Here is a 23,005-nt window from a genome sequence, read left to right as displayed (position 1 = left end):
AATTGGTGGATTCATATTATTGATGAAAAGTGTTTGACTGATCTTGAATGAAGTAAAACTATTATGTGTAAAAGGAGATAATATGACCTGATTGTGGAATTGTGAGATGTGTTATTATAATACGTGAATCATACTAGATTGACATATGTGATTATGATACAGGTACTGTGATATATTGAAAGGTGTATTCATAATACATATATTGTAATGCATTAATTTATATGATAACAACCCACGTATTATGACATGCTAATTTGTGAAAAGTATATGGAAGTGGATGAGATATGTTGAGAACATGTATAGATAGTCACAAAAATACACTGAAGATGTGGAAGATGAGAGTGATTTTGAAAAATCTAAAAGAAATGAGGGTGGTAGATATTTTTCTTTGAATGCGCATAATTAATGAAAATGGAGGAAAAAGACATCATAAGCCTCACACTCATTTCCTGACCTAAACTTCTGACCACACTTTTGCTAAAAAGGGTCGGGTTAGTACATGTTGTATCCATGTTCATCAGCTAATTAGCAACTATCTATACTATGAAGATCTCAAGCGATTTTAAAGGCAATGATTGTAAAATTATGATGGATGTGAAATAGTATAGTAATTGTGTGATTTATTTAATATATGTATTGAAACATATCGATTAATGTTATGATATATGTGTTGTAATACACCGACATGTGCGATTAGAACACATGTATTATGACATATTGATTGATGTGATATAATACATGTATTATGACATTCAAATCAGTGTAAAAATATAAGTTATAAATATTGCATATGTGATTGATTTACTATGTGTGCTATATTGTGATAGTCATTGTATGATTTGTGTGTTATTGTCATTTAACTTACATCTAACAGGTTATAATTTATTATTTCACTGACCGTTATATATAAGTTAAATGAAGGCTCAAATTCTAAGAAGATTTTCTTTCACATATATTGATGCAGTTTCAATTTATAAAAAATGACTTTTTTAAGTTGATAAAATATTGAATAGCAATTTAGATATTTAGGATTTTCTGCAAACCTTATGTGTGAAGTTCATGATTTTTGGAATTAAAATTTTGCATCCATTCTTACAATCTCAATTCATTATAAAAATTAGCAAAAAATAATGGTTTAAGTGAATATTGACGAAATTTGTGTGTTTATCACTATATAAAATTAGCTTAAGTGAATACAATATAACTTAAGCAAAAATTATAGAAAATGATTTTTTTGCATCTTTTAGCTTTCAATTATATCTCTTTAGTCATTATCTATATTTCAATCTAGCCAAATAGATCATTTTAAAGATAATTGAAATGAATATATGATATTTACAAATTTAATTGGTTCAATTTACAAATATCACAATTCAAAGTATGACAATGCAAAGAGAGTATGATTGTTTATATTGTTAGATTTGGGAATAAGTTTGCATTCTATTTGGAAGAAAAAATAAAGAGAAACTGAAGTAGGATAAAAAAAATTAAACAAAACTTTTACAACACTATTCTAAGCAAGAATTATTTGATTTCTTGTTTTATATATTCCTTTCAAATTTTAATAAGAGTTATTAAATTTTTGAACTTACAGAAAATATTTGAACTAGTTTTAAAAATAAAGATGAAAGAAAGTAATTTTAAGAGAACATAGTTAAATTTTATGTAAATGAAAAAGAAAACTTAATTTTATAATTGTCACAATTATATTTTTAAAAGAAAAATATTTTTAAAGGACTTGGTTTAAATATATAATACTTAGAAATTCTTACTTTGTAAAATTTATTAAAGATTAAATTATAAATATTATAATTTTTAAAATATATTATAACAAGTCATCTTGTATCACCTTAATTATATAGATTAAAAAAATTATCAAATCAAATTTGGTAAGTAGGACTGTTACAAAACTATATTAAAAGAGAAGGTTGATATAAAGAGTACTACTGATGAGTGTTCTTAAGAAATCAAGAAATATAACCAAAACAAAAAATTAGTTTTTAATAAAATAAAACTTTAAAAAATTATTTTATTATTATATATTTTTAAAATCATTAGTAAATGTTTAAACCTTTAGCATTTATCAGTGTAATTTATGTGATGATGAACTGATTGTAAAAACATTCAGACGCAATTAATGTATGTTGGTGCCAATTCTTTCATATTCCAACTATTTGGCAGCTGTTCCAATCCATTTTTCGGTGGCACGCATTACTTTCATCGATATCCCTCCTTCAACTGAAGATTATTGAAACGCAAAATCAACTGACCATAAACCTAGCTTTAGGGAAGCATTTACAAAGTTATACGTAGGAAAATAATTTATTACTTTTTTATAATATCTTAACGTTATAATATTACATAAAATATCTCTTATACTTGTTACAATAAACTTCAAAGTTAAATTTATAAACAATTGTAATTTGATAAAAAAAAATTATTGAACAAGTATTTAATTAAAATATTCACCCAAACATGCTAGAATAACGTAATTACGTTAAAACTTTAAAACAACTTTAAAACGTATTGTACATAGGAAAGTATCTGAAGACAAAAAATTACGTTAAAACTAGAACAATAATTCTAGACAAGCAGAACCATTTAAAATATTAGGGTTCTTCTGCATATTTTTTCATGATAATATTGCATACATGAAGTAGATCTATTGCCGTGAGACTTGCCAATATTTACATTTACAATGTTTCCCATCAAATTGTGGGTAATCACCACAGGTTGACAAAAATCATTTCAGTTCATTTTTGTATTGATTATATTCAATGCTTTACGCCTACAAAACACAAAGCTACTTCAGCACGAGCCTGAACCTCTTCCAATATTTCCACAATCTCCTCGCGACATAAAGTACTATCATTCTGCTCCGTAAGCATTCTTCTCAGCCTTCAAAATGGAGGAAGTTAAAAAATGAAAAATAAATAAGTCAATTTGCCAAACAAGTAACAAGCTAAAAGAGTACAACCCTAGCTTTGTTTATGCTCGGTCTTGTCCAAATTGACAACAAATTACCAGAATCCTCCCATGTATAACTACCTCAATCAGCAAGTTTCAATCTGTAATGTATTAACTAGCCAGGATCACATTCTTGAGTTGGACAAATGGGTTCGTTTCCATGGATGTGTGGATACCATACATAAAGTCCTAATAAATGGTGCGACTTTATCCCATATCATCAAGAGATTATGAAAAATTGAAGGTCACCTAAGGCAAAGGACGCCATTATATGGGGTCTGCTCCTATCAATGTTAAATGAGCTAAAGACAATCAAAATCCCCTAGCCAATTCAGGGGATTCCATTAAAGATCCTCTAAAGGATATTTTCAGGCCCGAATATCATGTTAGTTTTCTTTTGAACATGTGATCAGTGAGTCCAATGTGATCAAGGTCCATCATCCACAAGAGGAATCAATAAATTACACGAGGAAATCAGCCTGTCAAATTAGACTAGGGTTGATGGAATTTCTGAATTTACCCAAACAGAAACTTGCATATACCCAGTTGAGGAGATTATGAATACGAGGACTCTACAGAAATATTACCTTATTTTAGGCCAAAACATTAATTTGCTCCTACATTATTGTCAGGTTGGATTTAAAAAAGTCATGTTACCTGCGGACAACTGCTGTGTCTCCATGACCAGTGCAAATTATCATCATAGAATTCGTGGGTAATGACAAATACAGATTTTGAATTCTAGCATCCATGCGAGCCAGAATTTCCTTCAATTCAGCAGATGCTTTGACCTTGAAGCCTTTCCCTTTTGCAAAATTATTCTGACATGTATGTAATGCCATCATCTCTGCAAGTCTTCTATTCAAGTTCTCTGAATCTTCAGCCTGTTTCTTCAAGTATGAATGTAACTCTGAAAACTGAGTCCAGATAAAATGTACCTTTTCATTCTTCACCTGAAACAGAGAAAAAGGGGGCATGAAACAAGACATATAGTATAACTACTAATCAGGAAGGAAAACAATTGCAAATATAGCCAGCTAACACATCTACCTCCTTGTTGGTCCTTGCAAGTGCTTCATCATCAGAGGTCACAGGAATTGCATGAGAGGACTCAGAGACATACCGTTTTACTATGGATATATCATCAATCAAGGAGGAAGTTCTGCCAAACTCACTCAAAACGGAAAGGAGCTTTTTCCGCATAAAGGATGGAGGGGAACCAAAGTCAGGCCCTGTTTCAAGAGTGTCACAGCAGTCATGCCCGGCAAACCAAGAAAATATAAAGGAATACAGAAAGACAAAACAATAAAGCTTCTTGTTAGAAAATGAAAATACTACTTTCCCTGCATTCTTTAGTCCTTAGTGGCACACACGAATCATAACTCATGTCTCATACAAAACAGTCCATCATATATAAGATGGTCAAATCAGAAGCTGATTGACAACCACAATAAAAAAAGTATCATATCAACAGCTTTATTGAAGTGAGATATGATAAATCCACATTTTACTAGCATTTTAGTATAATTTTTAATAGTTATTAAGTAGTTAAGTTGATTGGTAAAACTGAAAATCACATAAAACTTTAATGTTCAAGGTTCCTTAAGTAGTTTAGTTGTTTTAGATTTGATCCAATTTTTTATATAATTCTGCTGATTAAGATGGATTTGTGCAGAAAATCTGAACCGGAGGTTATGAGGCTGAGAATCAAAGGAAGAAATAGAAGAAAATGAAAGAATTAGACTTAAGGAGTGAATAATCAAATAATGAAGTTTAAAAGTTATCGCTCTGGGCACATAAAGTGACAACTTTGAAGTAGATTTAGCAAAATGAAGCAAAAATGTTCATTCTAAGTACTCAAAGTGAATACTTCAGAACTTTAATCCAGAAGAAGAGGTGAAAGTGTACACTTTAAGTGTTCAAAATGAACACTTTAGAGGTTAAAATTCAAAGGAAGCTTGCACGTTAACACTTCAAGTGCTCAATTAACACACACATCAAGAGGGCTGGGCGTTACCACTTTCTATACATGAAGTGTTCACTTCAGAGAGGTTTTGGATAGAAGAAGGTTGCGTGTGTACACTTCAAGTGTTTAAAGTGTAAACGCGCATGACAGAACTTTGAAGAACTACTTTAAGTGTTCACTCTAAGTGTTTAAAGTGATCACCTCAACTTAGGAAGGTTTCAAAAGACCTTCTATGTTACACTTTAACCATTCAGAGTGCACATATTAGAAAGAGCGAGAAAAATTATATAGATGCAGTTAGGAATTGAGGATCTTTTGCCATTTTTTTTTCCATTCATTTTCTCATCTTGAGAGAATCAGAGAGAGAGATTAGAAACGAACACCAAGCTTCACATCTTGAGAAATTAGATTAAAGATTGGATTAAAGATGTTTCTTTACTTATCTCTTTTTTCTTTCTCTTCTCATATTATAATGACTTTCTAAACTCTTTGTAGGTAGGGATTTATGAATCTGAAATGGAAGTATTGATTTGATTTTGGATTTGAACTTTAAGTATTTGATTGGATTGAATAGTTAATTCTGTTAATAAAGTAGTTTTTGGATGGAAATTCAATTAACTAAACAAATAGAAACTTTTATCAATGAAAGTTAGATTTGTTTCTCAGATTTGAATTAATTACCAAGATTAGTGATTAGGGTGATTGAGTTGAATGTTAGGGTCATTGAGTTAAGGAATTAACTTTTGACTAATAATTTGTGATATTGATGGTCAATCAATTCAAATACTTGAATGTTTAGAACATGGTTGAATTAATACTAAAATTTTGGTAAAGTAATTTCTTAACTCAAATTCATTAATCATGTTCTAAATACAAACTTCATGGTTTTGTTTTACTTCAAGTTTACATTTGTCTATATTTGTTATTTATGATTTTTACATAATACAAACTCTCCAATCAATTGTATGACTTAACTAATGTTGATTTGTGAAGTGATAATTGAGAAAACTAAACCCTGAGGACGATACTTGAAATTCAACTTTGATTCTAAAAATTTATAACTTGTTACAACCATACTAGTACACTTGCTAGTGAGATTACTTTAGTGTACACTTTGTGAAAGTAACAAGATACTGATAAGATACTAGAGTCAAGAAATACATTATCACAAATTTCTAATAATAACATAATAAGACCATGTAAAACCTGTATAAAATAAGTCTCCATAGATTTGTAACTCTAAACTTGTATTGGTAGAGAAAGGAAACTGATTAAATTTTTAAATAAAGAATTAGCTAAAATTGAAAGTACAAAATAGAATGAAGACAAAAGAAACAAAACCAACAAGGTCAATTATACTAAGGAGTCGAGACATGCTTTCCCCATGACAAGAAAACATATGATCTTTTATTATAGTCTAAAAACATTATAAGAAACTTTCAATTTTCAACAAATCACCCTAATTCCTTGTTCACCCATGATGAAGAGAAATAAATATAAAGAATCAAGGAAGATGGCCCTGATCCTAAAGTGAAAAAAATTAAAAAGTGCTTAATTGATGCGCAAAAAGATATGGTTCAACCAAATAAAATGCATTGTCTAATACGATACCTTATCCCACTAGGTGAGGTTGGCTACATGAATCACACAACACCATTGAGCTCAGTCGAAACCAAATTTTCAAAAATATTATTGATTTAAAGATCTCTTTTAATAACATCCTCTAAAAATCTTTTAAATCTCCATCTACTTCTTTTTACCAGATGATCTATATGAATCTAAATTAAAAATAGTATCTACTTTCAGAGATCATATACTAAAATAGTGTATGTATTTAAAACTATAATGCATTTTAAACCTTCCAACATAAAAATTGCAGCATTAATACATGCAGAAGAACTACTTGCCATTTCTGATCTTCAGTAGTGCCAACTCCATGGTAGCTCTAGCATCTTCAATGCTGTCATGTCCATTCCCTGATTGTTGTATCTCCCTTGAAAGAAATCTCTTAGCAAGAAACCGTAGAGCAGTTTTATGAGATGATCCTCGGGGATGTTTGTATAATACTGCTGTGTCAATGACCAAGTCATGCGATATTTTCAGTGCTAATAAATCATTTTCCAAAGAATGCCCCACAAGGATAGTCTCTTTATAAACCAATTTTAGAAACTCTTCCTGAAAAGGGGAAGCAACTGAAATTAAATCAACAGAACAAATAGTTTTGACTGTTCAGCACTGTGTCTGTAGCAGCAGCTTGAGGCTTTAAGCCTGAAATAAGATTAAAGAACAAATCAAATTAACTCAAGTAACAGAACCTGAATGTCTCTTAGATTTGTTGTCACCCCGTCTAGCATCTCTGATGTTATTCCACTATATCTGCACAACATCATTATTACTTGCTTTTGACAAATTTGTTTCAAATCCAAGGAAGAAACAAACATGGATCATATGGAATAAAATTTCACCGTTGTTTATCTTTATTAAATTTCACCTTACATCCTACTTTTTGACTTGTCTGCTCTCATTACAAGTATCCTAAGATTGAAGAACATCATCCAGTAGTCTCCTAATCTGTTTAGGAATTTCTTGCACTAAAAACATTCTCACATGTCCTCTCAGTAACTCCTTTAATGAACAGAACCAGTCTATTAGGGTTACCTAACAGCATCTTGTTAAGGTATTCATTTACAGCAAAAATTCAGTCCCACCTTAGATTGAAACAACCAAGTAGCACATATATATGTTTGCAATTAAAAAAATAATAACCCTTATAAGAATATTTTACAATGAGGCAAGTCTCATCACTGAACTAACCGCATTGAAAAGAGAAATAGAGTACACACATAACTCACCCAGCACATAGATTGCTCAAAGTTGCCCTAAGGGGTGGCATTAGAAGCAAGTAGAAAGTATCCCATGCCAACCATAAGTATTTTTTAATTTAGGTAAAATTTAAAAAATATAAATAAAATTTAAATAGTTACAACCAATGTTGTCAAAATCTTGATCTTAATTGCAAGATCATGCATCTTATGATCTTTCCCCCACTCCACAATCTTAATCAGAAACAGATCAGAAATTGGCAAGATCACATAGGATCTCGATCTTACCGATCTTCACTACACAGGTTTTCCGGTTGGATTTTCGTGACCCGGTTTTTAAAAACATGTTTCTAGGGTAGTTTTTGACCTGATTTTGCACTTTTATTCCCTTATTCTCATGTGACGACGACTGTTCCAGCTAGGTCACAAAGTTTTCTCTCATCTTTTATCTATTTTGGAACAACTTTTGTACTACTGTTGTTTGCAAGTTTGGATTTGGTTTCTGCGACTTCTTTTGTTGACTTCTAAGTTCATTTTCTGCGACCTCTGCTCTACATTTCAAAACAAGCTTCCTCCTCTCTGCATTGAGCTTCTATTTTCTGCAACCTAGGTGCTGCTGCCAGCATTTTTGGTTTCTCTTCTTTTTGCCATTGGTTCTGTATTGTGGTGTTCTCTTGGTTGCTCTTCATTTTGCCATTGGTTCGCTGTTCTGTGTGTGTTCTCTTGGTGGTTTGTGGGTGTTCTCTTCGTGCTCTGCTGCTATTTCAATTTGTGGGTCTTCCATTTGTCTTCTGTTTTGGGTTCTCTCATCTTTGCATGGCTTCCAATACTAGGATCTTAAGTTTATGTTTAATTAAATTGTGATTTAGATGTTAATCTTTTTATGTATGTGATTTTCTATGCTTATATATATATGTTTAAGTATAGTTTTACATGTTCATAAGATCTTACGATCCCACAATTTACGATCTTTTACCACCCTCCCAATCCTAGGTAAGATCCCAATCTTGACAACATTGGTTACAACTACATACTTCTAAGGACAGTAAAATAAATAACTAACTTAAATCTAGGGGACAACGTGAAAAAATTTTTAAAATGAAAAGAATTAATTTGAGGGTATAAATATCTAAGATTTGAGCTGGAAAAGGAAATTTTAACATAAAAAGATATATTTAAAGTTATTAAAGCTGGAATTTCAGGGAAAAAAAGAAATCTTAATGTAAAAGGAAATTTTGAAAAAATTCAACAATTTAAGAATCATTGAAAATATAAAAACAAGTGCTATATAATAGTGAAGCCACATGTCACATAAAATTGAGTATGTCAAAAAGATGTCTGGCATTCAATTACGAAGACTCAGATTTATAATATAGCTGTTGATTAGTTTTACTAACTTATGATTACCATAAAAAAGATAATAAAATCTATTTAACAATAACATTTTCTTTATTTCAAATATTAAATATTGAACTTAGGCACACTGACTTATACACACAACAGCTCACCTTGTGTTGTAATCAATGATAGCATTTGTTGGTTTAACCAATTTATCTATCAAAACCTGGAAAGATAAATATTAGAAAATAAGCCATCACTGTGCAACCAAATGTTCACAATTTCTCAAAGATGTAAATGAGACAGGATAAAAGACACCCAAAATTCTCGATGCAATAGCATGAAGTATTTTGATGGCACATATATAAAGCTTCGTTAACAATAAAAAAATTAGGTTATTTTCTATGGGCCAAAAGGCAATGATATCCATGAATAAGCAACAATGAGCAACATAACACAGTTTTGTGAAATAAAATTCTGAAAAAACAACTTCTGATTCCAAGTTCAACAACCATCAGTTAAAAATATGACAATTTATATATACCTCAAAGGAATTAGATACGTAGAAACCAACACAACACAAGATATAAGCAATAGAATATTGATAATTATCTGTTGAAATTGCAAAACTAATGATCATTCCTCCAAAAATCAGTAGTTGATGCATTTACAAAACAAAACTAGGTCAGAAAATAATTCAGTGAATACCTGTCCTTTGACATCCACTAGAGTAATTCTTGTCAGCTCAAAACCTTCACTTGTTATGCACTAAGCAAATAAAGAAAAAAGAAATAAAGAATGACCAAGATTACATATTTAGGATATCTGTAAAAAAACATGTCAACTACTTTAATTTGTCACAATATAGAATGAAGTTAATTCAGCTAATGGGATAAGACTTGGTTGTTATTGTTGTATAGAATGAAATTATTTTAAATTGTCAATTTATTCCACTAAAACCTCTGTCAATATGATTTTCAGCTATTTTAGAATAACAAGCCATTCATGTACCAAACATTAAATGAGTACATGCATCACATGTTAAATGCATTTAATTTTCATAGGAGTTAGTATTTAGGAAGTAGCACGCATGTATTCTTTAAGAAATTGCCTCCACTTAATCTATTATGAATCTATATAGATGTTCTGCATAACCAAAGTATTGTACTATCAATCAATTTCACTGAAGCAATGCCTAACTCTCCCCTTCCCTTCCCCCCCCCCCCCCCCCCCTTTTCCTCTCTATTTCTCTCTTTCTCTTCCTCTAAACTCAATAAGCTATCTCCGTCTCAATTTCATGAATATGAAATGAACCCAGTAGTACTGAGTTTTGTCTTAAACAAGTAAAATTGGGTTACATCAAACAGTCATCCCAATTAATGATGCAATTGTGCATTGAGATAAATGAGTTAAAAAAAATTAAAAATTAAATGCTGGGGAAATAAATAATTATCATTGTCTCAGTATATATCCAGATTCAAAAAGGTTGTCAAAAGTTTTCAAGCTTCATTTGAAAAATATTATCAATCTCTTGTAAATTGGGAAACTGGAAGAAAAATCTATACCATATCCCTCTCAGATAGTGATAAATCACCAATTTAAACAAGTTCATTATCATTCTAGTAAGCAAATATTCGATAAGCATAAGGAGTAACATAATATTAGCATATTTCTATAAATAGAGAAACTTGCTCCTTTGGACAAGTTTATAATCATCCAAAACTCTATTTTTAAATGATAATAACAGTCTTTAAAGCAAAACTGTTATAGATTGACTTACCATCTCACAATCAAGTGCTAACATCTCATAAAAAGGAGATCTTGAAGGAGCAGGCAATGTACAAAGAAAATCTGTTGTAAATGGATAAAGAAAAGGGTGTCCAGTAAGCAAATGTTCAAAAAGATTAATATATAAAATATTGGTCATACTAACATATATAATTGGTAGCAGAGAAATAATCACCTGGCTTATTAACAAAATATCCATTCTCTTCCAGCTCTTTCTCTGTTAGTGTATAGTATGTAACAGGAAAAGGTATGTCTTTTGTAAGCTCCATAAACGATAGATTGTCTGTACCACCACAACCTTCTGCATGAAAATGTCATGTTTCATAAAGTGACCAAATTTATACAGGTTATATAATTTCTAATGAAAAACGATAGCAATGCAATCATGTTTGTGGCCAACAAAAGAACATCTTAAATAAACCTTGTCCATGTGGGACAAGAAACATACTAAAAACAGGAACTACGATTAATCATTTTAGATGTGCATAGACAACTATCATGGGCCTGTATTTGAATTTGAATCATCAGATTCAAAACTTTTTATTTGAAATATAATTAAAAGGACAAAACTTAGGTACATTTCCTTGAGTACTTTGATGTTGTTTTGCAATCAAAAAAAGATTTTCACCTAAATAACCCACAACCACAGTAGTCAATCTTCGACAGCGGCGCAGAGCGGCTGACCCCAAAAATGTTATATTAGGATAGTGGATAGTAGGATGACTACTATACTAAAGTTTTAAATATACTTAATATATTTTAAGCTGCATACATATATATGCTGAAAAATACAAGCATCATTTATACTTGTTTGTATTTCTGCCTTTGCTAATTTGATGCTTGTTTCTAGACTCTTCAACCACAATAAATCAAAGGGACCCTTGACATTTTTTCCTTTTTTGATGGCAGTAGAGCCACTACCATAAGCTGATGCAGCACTTAAAGTTGCAAGTCTTTTTTCACTACAAATATGTTGAATTTCTTGCACCTCTTCTTCCTCACCATCATCAGGATAAACTAAATATGCCTCTTTCTCAGCTTTCTTCTTCTTGTGAACTGCTACTAGTGTTTTTTTTATTTCTTTAGAAGTCATTGGACAGCTATTAATATCTCCCTTCACTCCCATCTAATGTCTCTTTGTTTGGATCATATTGACAGTAGTAGTTTTTCAACAAAAGTTACAATAGACTTTTTATTATTTTTGTATTTCAAATTGTTCCATTGTCAACCTATATCCAAATTATTACTTGTTGGCTTTACTAATGCACAGAGAGAAATTGAAACAGAGGTAGTACCATTTGACTGATTGGCAGGAGTAGCCATTGCTTCTATTTTAGGCATTGAAATTTAAAACAAAATAGAGCAAGAAAATCAAAACAGAGAAGAAAAAAAAAAAACAGAAAATGGTCAATCACCAAAAAACGTTTAGGTTCATTAGAGGTTTCACCATAGATGAAAAAAATAACCATAAAATGTCTGGGTCATGTGGAAAGCTTTGCTTGAGTTGAAGAGACAACTGGAGATGAAGAAGATGACCGTACAACATTTGGATCACGTCAGAAGCTTCGCTGAAGCTAAAGATGACCAGAGAATGGCTCTATTGCGTGGAAGCTTTGCTAGAGATGAAGGACATGGAAAGCAAGAGGATGTGGCAGAGAACGAAGATGAAGAATCGAATGGGAGAAAAAAATAAGAGATGAGACTGAGACAAGGGCTTAGGGCTAGCTCAACCAGGGAGAACATATCAGAATTGTAAACGGGTAAAATCTCAAGATTGCAACCCTTAAAAGTCACCCAACATTAAGAAAGGGAAGGTAAAGTAGGGATTTGACTTAGGATGGCCCCAATTTGCTCTATTCTTGGCCGCAATTCGAGGCATGACAGCCGCTACATTGAAATGTGACACGACGACGACATGATAGCCACTATTGACTGCTATGCCCACAACAACATTAAATGCAAACTTTTTACTTATGTGAAACTCTAATTTTGATTAGAAAACAGCACCAAAAGCACTAAAGGAACTGTTTCTAAGTTTTGTCCTGATCAAAATTAAGAGAAAATACTGAAGGGTTAGCAATTAGGTGCATAGGAGTGAAATCTCAAGAACTTCACAATTGAGAGAACCATGAGAAAAGTTACAAGATGTACATCGCTGATCTAAGTAACCAATGTAATTCCGTAATAATGAGAAATGAAAATTAAACTATGTATATCCAAATGATCATACTGCTAAGAAGCCAATTTTGCTTCTTGACTTCTAGCTTACTTTGTCAAATCATTCAATCAATATTCATCAACAATAAACAATAATTGAACTGAAACAATTCGAGATCATAGTTATCAATCTTGAATAACTGCATAGTAGCCAATGCCAAAAATGCTTTAGCAGGATAGCATGGGACAACCGCTATTTAGACTTTTATATATAAATTAAATAATTTATACTATATATAAATGCTAAGATTTAAAAAAAAATAAACTCAAAATCTATGACATTTCATAATTAAAAATAACAAGTCATAGTTCTTAGGTGAAACATACAAGTAAATAATAATAAAAGTAAAAAAGCCTGTAAAACAGTGTTTTTTAACAGCAAAACTGAATTTTCTTTATAAGTTTCACTCTAGCGCTGCCATTCAAAAGTCAAAACTACTCCACTGTTCAAATTTTGCAGTGGCCTATGGCTGCTCCACTCCTCTATTGATAAATATGTTCTAGATCAAGGCCCAATTTGGATAATATCCTAACAAGTATTTATAGGAGAAAAAATTAATAGGTAACATGAATCAAATTTCTCCCATAAGAAAAAATCAACTTGTACACATCAGCTTTTGGAGAAGTTGGATGAAAAAGCTAAGAAAGTTTATGTGCGTAAGTTGTTAACTTGTGAAAGAAATTTGATCTATTTTACCTACTTATTGTTTTCTCTGACAGGCACTGACATCAACGATTTGAGGACATCCAGCCACAGTTGTACACTTGTACTTTGACCAGGAGAGTACAAAAAATAACAAGGCAGTCCAAATAGCTTTATTGACTAGAGGACAATTTAGACATAGCCACTCTTGAAATTTTTTTCCATTCTACTCCCTGTACAACTTAACTAAAGAACCTCAAATTCAAGACCTAATTTGCTATAGCAACAGAAATTTTTATATAATGCTTTGAAGAATGAAGACCTTGTCGAGATGTCCAGGCAGATTTCCTCATTATTGAACTATTCTGATCCCTCTTTCTTTTCACCTTGCATGTTAGTAGTGCATCTATAGTCTGCATACCATCTGATACACAACTAGCCAGATAAAAAATAAAAAAAAAAAAAAGGAGAAAATTTAAGTGCAGAGAAATAACATTTTGAAGGAAATAAGAAGTAAATACATCTTCTACAGAGTACAGACCTAAGTGCCAAGACTGGCCTTGGTTTGCCACAAAAATTTTTTAAACTGGGAAGCATTTTAGACTGCGACAAGAACAAAGCTGCATCCAGGCCAGGGACGTAGAGCATAACCACTTTGGGAATAAGAGGTTTATTCTGCAAATTGCGAGAGCACTTCATTAGTGATTGTAGCAAAATAAAAAGTGATATGCCAAATGTGGTAAAAATTGAATGTTTATTGCTATTTTTAATTTGATAGGAGTGACCAAATTATTTGTGGATGTAAACAATTAACCAACAGGTATTTAATCTTAATGCTTCTTAAGATAGTTTTGTGAGTTACAATCTTTTCCATGTTTAATGATATTCTCTCTTTAAGAAGCATAAAGACTGAGAGAACTTGTCTTTTTGTTGTACAAACAAAAAAACCAGTCTGGTGAGTGAGACACAGACATTAAAAGCCTGTTCAGGGCCCCAACAAATTATGTTAAGCAGAACCACTAAGTTACAATCTTGAGAAAATAATGAAGATGTGCAACATGCTAAAGGCATAATAACAGAAATTTCAGATCACTACCAATGAGGCAGAGAAAGTCTGCAATTTAGAGTGTTCAATGTCTATATCAATCATTACTATCCTCTTCCTTTAGTAAGAAGGGGGAGGGTGTAGCCCATTAAAAGTTCAAGTCAGGACTCATGACACCAACTTCAGTGATTGCTTATATAGTGGCATTTACAGATCAAACACCAAAGGAGATTGCTGGCATTATGTTATCAACAGCAGATGATGGACCATATCGGAAAGACAAAAATCCACCATATGATAAGGGGGATGGCATTGCAGGCAAATAGCAGAAGCATGGTCTACAAATATATGTGTGTTTGTGTGTGTATATAATTCCAACATCGGTTAAATACAATAAGTAACAAAAACTAGTAATGCATGTAGACATAACAAAATTAAAAATATATTTTATGAAATAAAATCCAACAAAGTCTTGTACCACTACCACAAGCATAACATATATATGCATAGAGTTACATAATGACAACACTAACAAGAAAGATAGCAGTCACAAACCAGAAAAAGCCAAACCAAGACACCAAAATAAGTGAAAGATTTAATCCTCTTTCTCTTCCTCCACATAATCATCCGCTTTGTCAGGCTAAAAGACATATCTTTTAAGGAGAGGAACAGACAAAAAAAAAAAAGAGGACAGAGAAAAAGAAAAACAATGAAGAAGAACAGCAAAAAACAGAGAGAATGAGAGAAACAGAAAAAAGAATAGGAAAAAAACACAGAGATCAAAATAAAAGGAAGAAGGATATGAAAATGACCACAAATACTGAATAAAAAAAATGAAAGTAAAGAAGTGTAGATGAAGAAGAATGGGGGGAGAAAAAGAAAGAAATGAAATAAAAACCGGAAAAAAAGGAAATATATCTTGGTGGTGGTTCAAGAGTTCAAGGTTTCAGGGTTTCAGGGTTCCAGTCAGCAGTAGGTGGTGGCAGTGGGAGTAGGATAGTGTGAGATACCACAGAAGAATAGGTGACAAGGGACTTAAAAACCCTAGTTTGGCTTTATAAAAATTGAGTAAAAAACAAAGAGATCCAAATCCACCATGGCTGCTATTGCCGCAAAACCAAAAATGGAGGGGCAGTGCCATAAATAAAACAAATGGCAAATGGCGGAGGGCTTGAAAATTGCAGCACCATAGCTGCCATTTGAAAAGGAATCAAAACTAGACCTTTCAAGTGAAGTGATTTTGACCCCCAATTTGCTATCTTATTTATCATGCATTAATGCTAATGAAATTGAAATGCCTTCTAACTGCAACAGATTACAGTCCTACACACTAAAATCAAATGCAATTTGCTCAAATATATCGATAGAATCAATAACTAGATTCTCATCTGCAACCTCCACGAATTCTCTCTCTCTCTTGAATAATAAAAATGGATCTAAGACCTAAAGGAGTAAAGGTTAAATGTTGCACAACTGCTCCAGTAAAAGGGATGTCCTGTATTACAAAACATATTACACTGAATGAGTATATCAAGATGCATTGAACTATGGAGTGACAGATGCTATACTTGGGGAAAACATTCTTACACGGAGAAAGAGACTCCATATAAAGTACTGAATTGCACGTCAGAAAGCTGAAGAGCGACTTAAAAGGATCAACAATTGTATGATCAAATACACAAATAACATAAAATACATTTTCCATTTAATATAATAAAACTTTAAAAATAGTCAGGTCTTGTCAGATTTGAACTAAAAATGACCAACTCAATGAAAATCAAAAGCAGCGATACTAGCTCAGTCAAAACAGGTGGGTTGGTGCATGTTTTAGCCAATCATTGCACACTTTTTCATCTTTAGAGAAGAAAAATTGAAGGAAGAAATCTTTGTTATCTTGAGGAGAATAACATCAACAACAATGAAGTCTTATCTTACTAAGTGAAATCAGCTACATGAATCACACAATGCTGTTGAACACAGTCAAAAACTAAATTTTCATAAGTATTATAAATAAAAAAAATCTCTTTTATTAACTTCCTCTAAGGCTTTTCTGAGTTTATCTCTACCCATTTTTACTGGATTGAAAGTCACTCTCCTCACCAATGCCTCCAAAGGTCTTTTCTTTACGTGACCAAACTTTATAAAATGGTTTTCCAGTCACCTTTTCCAAAATAGGTGATGCTTCAACATTTATATGTATATAATAATTTCTTATTTTGTCTATTCTCGTGTGATCACTTATCCATCACTATCATATAAGATAGTTGGTCATATGGCAGTACGATAAAACTTTTCTTTTAACTTGATAAGTAATTTACGATTACAATTAATTCTTGATTTTTTTTTTCTATTTTAACCACCTAACTTGTATTCTACAAGTAACATCTTTATTAATTTCGCCATCATTTTGTAGAATCGATCCCAATTCCCAAACACCTAAACTTGGAGACTTGTGATAAACTATCATCTCTAATTTTAACTTCCAAATCCAACACATAATCTTCATCTTGTTTGTTGTTAAAATTCTATCTTACTTCTATTCAAGCAAAAACCCTTAGATTCTTAAGTCTTCCTTCATAACTCAAGTTTAAAATTAACAACTTCTTTTGAATCTTCAACTAACACTATGTTGTCTACAATGAGTATGCATTTATGGAAATTCTTTTATATGTCACTCGTAAACACATCTAAGACTAAATTAAGCAAGTAAGGACTCAATGCATAATCTTGATGTAAGTCTATCCCTATAGAAAAGTCCTTAGATATGCATTCAGAAATTCTCACACATGTAGTTACCTCCTTATACATATCTTGTATAGCTTAAACAAGTGTTACACAAACTCTTTTTTTTTTTTTTTCTAAAGCCTTTTATAACACTTCTTTTGATATACAGTCATATGCTTTTTACAAGTTAGTAAAAATTAAAAACCATATGTAAGTCTTTTTTTTTTTTTGCAACGATACTTTTCCATCAACTTTCATAAAAGATATATAATTTATGTTATAGAACTTCCAAGTATAAAACCAAATTGATTTTCTGCAATCCTAATTTCATCTCGTAATATATGTTCAATCACCTTTTCTCACAACTTTCATAATGTAACTCATAAGTTTAATCTCTCTATAATTTGTATAATTTTGAATATTACCCTTGTTCTTGTATATAAAGACCAAAGTGCTTTTCTTCCATTCATCTGGAATATTCTTAGATCTCAAAATTTAATTAAAGAACTCAATAAGTCACTCAATTCCTTGTTTTTCAGGACTTTTTCAAACTTTGATAGGAATATTATCAAGGTCAACTACTTTACCATTGTCTATCATAAGAGTTTCTCTTACACCTTCAACTTAAATTCTACGGTAATATGTCAAATTTAGATTATTCACTTGCACTTCTAATCTTTCTATATTTCAATTTGCTCATTGTCTATTGTCAAAAAGTTATCTTGAGGAGAAGCAAAGAAAAAAATACAAGAGGTCAGATATGCTCTCTAGACAGGTTATTTTGAAAGAGAAAATAATGAAAACATCAAACTAGAAGCAAGTGGAAGTGGAAGTGAAAGTGTAGGGACACCAAAGGAGAAAGCAAGGAGTGCCGCTATTGAGATAATTGAACACAAGCATAGATAGTTCAGAGACTGGCACAAATGATGACTAACGAAAGAAGAGATAATGCAACAAGCAAAAAAGAGAACTAAAAATGGACTTAAAAAAGTTAAAGAGAATTCTTTATTTGGGGTTTTAAATTTTTTCCTTTTAAATATTTTAAAATTTAAATGTTAAATTTCATTTCAACCAATTTGCTTGGGAAATGGTAATGTACCATTCTGCAACACATCTGATGCATTCATCCATTCACCCTACTTCTTGTAAGGTGTGCCAAGTATTTCAAATTAGTGCACACTTTTCAGAATAGTACACATGCAGTAATTAATTTTTCCATGTTCCCAAGCCACTTGTCAGCAATATGCACATGATTATTACACATTATATAATTTAAAATTTATATATAGCGTGTATTTCAGTCGAGTTTGGATAATGATAAAATCAAATTCCAAAACCTACCAGCCGACCACTTTAATCTAAGTAACCCAACAACCAACCCGATCCACCCAACTTAATTTTTTATTCCTTTGGTTAAGCCGGTTTCGGGCAGGTGAGCGTTTGCTGCCCACCCCTAGAAACAAGTATAGAAATAATAAAAATGTCTTATTTCCTTTTTATAACAGTAATAATTGGAATTCTTCCATGAGCTTATCTCTTATAATGATATTTAAAACCTAGCAAGAAAATTAACTTTCATGTTCGGCTGCTGTTTTGTTTTCTCTCCTTTGTCATTGTACATGTCTTATGTGCAAATATGAGATGCATTTTGATAGGAACTGAGTGCATTATTGTATTAACACGAAAGCTCAGGGAATACCCTGGTAATACAAGTAGAAAGCTAGAAATAACAGAAAGACAGCAATGACAAATGAAACTTCTCCTATGGCAGCAGCCACCCCCGATAACCTCCCAGATATTTTCCTCCTTATTCACTCTGATCATCTACCATATATCCTTCCCTCAGCCGCGCTCTCTCACTCTTGCCATGTCATTCATTTGTTAATCTGTTAGAATCTTGCATAACGGCTTCCCTGCCCACATTCCCTGTCTTACCCCTCCTTCTCTGGTATGTCTTAAGTGGAGGCCCAGTTGGCTTGGACTCAACACATTTCATCTCCAACCACCCTCACCACCAGTTCAAGTCTGTACAATCACAAGAGGCTTGTTACCGCTGGAGTGGCAGCACACCCCAATATGTGCTGATAGAACAATGGGTGACGACACATCTTAGTCAAATATTTCTCCATTGACAACATTTTGTCCACATACAGCATCACACCATTGGTTTGTCACTGCATAGTGGCTGTTTGCCTCACTTCCCCACCATGATCTGTTTCGCAGGAATCCCAGCAGAATCAAGATTCATGTGATTCATAGGATTCAACATGCAATTCCAGTGACAAAACAATACACTCAATCTGTTTAAATTGGGTGAAGACTCACGATACTATTCATGTGATTCCCCCTAGGCCCCTACCATGAAAGCAATTTTGAATACTAGAAGTGCTAAGCAATTAGAAACAAAATTCATTTGGTCATTTTTCTGACGTGAAAAATTTGGAGAAAAAAAAAAAAAGACAATTTGTACCTTGATAAAAACCCATGATGGCATAAATCCTTCACCGAGCACCCATGTTATAAGTCCTTGAACATCCTGTTTCACAATACAAATCCCCGTCACAAGTATTTTGATTCAAAATCCATGTTACACAACAGCAGTTAAAACATACACTTATGTTCAAAGTTGAATTATCTTCTTGTGACTTGAAAACAACATCTGCCTTGCCCTGCAAAACCACAACCAATTAGCCAACACCTTTTAATTATACACTAACAAAACAAAACCCCATGACGAAACAAACAAAGAAAAGTATAGCATAGCAAACTTATTGTAGATGCCAGTTTAGGACAACATTTAAAAGACCAACTACCATGTACCATTTATCTATGCCTGAGCCCATTTATGTACAAGAGTTAACAAAATAACAGCATAGTAATTCAGCATTTCATGGGATGGGACAATTTAACTGTATAGGCATGGTTGTTAAAGTCGTGTTTTAACTCACAGATTTAAGATCTCAAATAAGGAAATTGTATCACATCACATGTAAACTTGTTTTTAGGTAAACTCAAGTGAACTCGAGTAAACTCAGATAAACTTGCAAGTTTACACCTGATTCCATGAGTTCAGTAAAACAAAAGGGAAATCGCATTTTTTCACCAAAATGATACTGTTTGGAATTAAGGCACCATTCTTTTTTCCTCTCTGCAAGTTGCGAAAATGTTTGGAATTAGGGCACCAAGAACACATTGTCATTATATGATTTGACTACTTAAGTATGATTTTAACTTTGTAATTTGTGGTTTGTTTCATTATTGTGGCTTTCTAAATATTATTTTTACGTAAACTCTCAAGTTTGACAGTAACATTGAGTATCTGTACACAAAGAACAACATAACTACTTAAAAAGGATCAACTAATGAAACACCAGCATTAAATAAATATAAAAAGACTAGTTCCTTAGCGAACAGAAACGGGAAATTAGGAATTGAGAACTCAGAAACCATTCGACCACCCCAATTGTATTGCACAAACAATCCAGAATCAGCTAAGAAGACAAGGCCCATTTATAATATTATAGTTATTCAAATGAACGGTTTTGCCTTAACTCAAACTACTACTTGAAGATCAAAGTAGCTCAAATCTACAAGAACCTCCTCAGAATTAAAACCACATTTTAATCAAACAAAAGCTCAGACTTAACATCCAAAAGAGGAAAAGAAAAACAGAAAAACAAAACATTATTCTGAAGAAGCATCGCATGTGAATAGAAAAATAAAGACATGAAAACATACTTGGGGTCCATAGACATCGTAGAACTTGCCAGGGCATTTCGTCTTAGCAGCAGAACCCTCTTCGACGCTGTGGAGGGCTTCGTTTGCGGCCTCCGCGGGATTCATTCTCCTTGTGAGTTTGTTCGGAGACAACACAAATACAAACTGTCCCCAACTTCAAATAACCAGATGCCATGAAATTGGGTGGGAAGTGGTCTGGGTCAGTTAGGGATTTTCCTGCGCTTTCTAAAATCATGGGCCTCAGCCTAAAACAATACATCTTCAGCCCACAAGCCCACCTTCACATTACCATAGTCTCAAAACAAATACAAACATGTGTCTGTATTTAGATAAAGGTAAAATCTATTGTACTGTCATAATTAATTTTATATTAATAAATAGTAAAATTAATTATTTAATTAAAAAATATATAAATAAATATTAAACTTTCCATACATGTTTAATTTGGTTCAGTAGTTTATCTTGAAAGTCCCGTTTGAATTCATTTGCATGCCTGATCTTACGCAAAACTCGAACTGGTTATGATTTTTAAAAAAATTATCTTTAAGATATATAAAGAGCGATTTATTTTTAGAAATTTTATAAATGTTAGAAGTTACTTTTTATTTTTTTTATATAAAAATACTATTTTAGTAGGTAGTTATATTTTTCTATAAGCTATTCAAAATAACTTCTTCCGAAAAGTTAAAACCATATCATTCATTCTGATCAGCAAAAAAACCATATCATTCTCAGCTACAATCTATTAAACTAAAAAGTGATTATTTAAAAAGAAAAAAAAAAAAAAAAAAGCAAGTGCACTTTTAGTAAAGGTTCAACTGGGATAAAGTTTTAAATAATTACTCACCAAAGAAAAAAATAAAAAAAGTAGCATCAACTAAACTTTTTTTATAAGTTAAAATTAATACATGGATCTTAAATTTTGAAGAAGTTAAATACAAATATTTTTCTATTTTTATTAACTTATCCAAGAAATTAAATTTATTTTATTTTTATATGACAAAATTAGTCTTTTAGTCTCTAGGATAAAATTCACTTTCATTCTGTATCTTTCTTTTTTTTTTTATTTAGTCCTCTAAGTTTTTTTTTTTTTTATGTTAATCCTTTCCATAACAACTGTTAAAGAATATAACAGAAGCATCATATGTGACACTAATGGCGTTCATTTAATTTTACCTGAAAATTTTTATTTAAAAATTGATTGAAAAATGTTATATTATGTCTCTTCTTTTTACAATCGAGTTAGGGTATATGAATTAGGATTCTACGTCTCTTGAAAATAACAAAACAAAGGCTGGGGCTTTGATGGACTCATAATCATCGACGACTTCTGCTTGCAGAGGGGTTGGCCATTCATTTTGTTACTACGGTGTAAAGAGTGTTTATCGCATAACAACTACAACAATAAATATGGGAAGGGATTTTTGAAGATGTAGAAACTATGAGGTAAATTTGTAAGATTAAATAACTGAATTTTATATTTGTGTATAAATAAGTTTAACCAATTTGTGTTCCAATCTATTGTATCATTTTTCAGTTTGGTGAGAGTTGTGGGTTTTCAAGTGGAGAGAAGACAATGAAGTTGAAAATAATAAAATTGTTATACTGAGGCAAAGGAGAAGAATTGTGCATCTTCAGAACTTACTCAAAATTAGCAAGAAAAAATTAAAAAATTTTAAGTTATATTTTAAGTATTAGTGTGTTTATTAATGTATTAGTAGTAATGTTATTATTTTTCACGTTGTTTAGCAGAAAAC

General features: G+C 31.9%; 1 protein-coding gene across 3 annotated transcripts; it reads right to left on the bottom strand.

The window, feature by feature from the left end:
* Positions 1 to 2,586: 2,586 nt before the first annotated feature.
* On the bottom strand, positions 2,587 to 21,423 carry LOC113847175 (small RNA degrading nuclease 5). 3 transcript variants are annotated; one of them, XM_027476093.1, is made up of 14 exons: positions 21,249 to 21,423; positions 20,123 to 20,179; positions 19,981 to 20,046; positions 14,283 to 14,416; positions 14,064 to 14,176; positions 11,057 to 11,182; positions 10,874 to 10,944; positions 9,802 to 9,861; positions 9,264 to 9,319; positions 7,249 to 7,309; positions 6,841 to 7,108; positions 4,018 to 4,199; positions 3,625 to 3,920; positions 2,587 to 2,898 (listed from the first exon to the last, which is right to left on the bottom strand). In XM_027476093.1, exons 1-14 carry the CDS (start codon positions 21,351 to 21,353, stop codon positions 2,775 to 2,777), a joined length of 1,719 nt encoding a protein of 572 aa, XP_027331894.1. In that variant the 5' UTR covers positions 21,354 to 21,423; the 3' UTR covers positions 2,587 to 2,774. The 3 variants fall into 3 exon arrangements, with proteins under 3 accessions (XP_027331894.1, XP_027331896.1, XP_027331895.1); XM_027476095.1 differs by having other exon boundaries at positions 2,684 to 2,898; positions 11,057 to 11,179; positions 14,277 to 14,416; positions 21,249 to 21,387; XM_027476094.1 differs by having other exon boundaries at positions 2,684 to 2,898; positions 11,057 to 11,179; positions 21,249 to 21,387.
* Positions 21,424 to 23,005: the final 1,582 nt, after the last annotated feature.

This window comes from Abrus precatorius, unplaced genomic scaffold (genome assembly GCF_003935025.1).
Source record: "Abrus precatorius isolate BTA unplaced genomic scaffold, Abrus_2018 Scaffold8, whole genome shotgun sequence".
NCBI classification, from domain to species: Eukaryota; Viridiplantae; Streptophyta; class Magnoliopsida; order Fabales; family Fabaceae; genus Abrus; species Abrus precatorius.
This window is presented reverse-complemented; position numbering and strand designations above follow the sequence as displayed.

What these genes read in the sequence shown, in the direction of transcription:
- LOC113847175 (XM_027476095.1), bottom strand. Translation starts at nt 21,353, where the DNA reads ATGAATCCCGCGGAGGCCGCAAACGAAGCCCTCCACAGCGTCGAAGAG. An exon ending in CATCATGGGTTTTTATCAAG is followed by an intron (nt 14,417 to 19,980) that starts GTACAAATTGTC and finishes CGCAATTTGCAG; the next exon opens with AATAAACCTCTTATTCCCAA. An exon ending in ACTACTGAAGATCAGAAATG is followed by an intron (nt 4,200 to 6,840) that starts GCAAGTAGTTCT and finishes CTCTTGAAACAG; the next exon opens with GGCCTGACTTTGGTTCCCCT.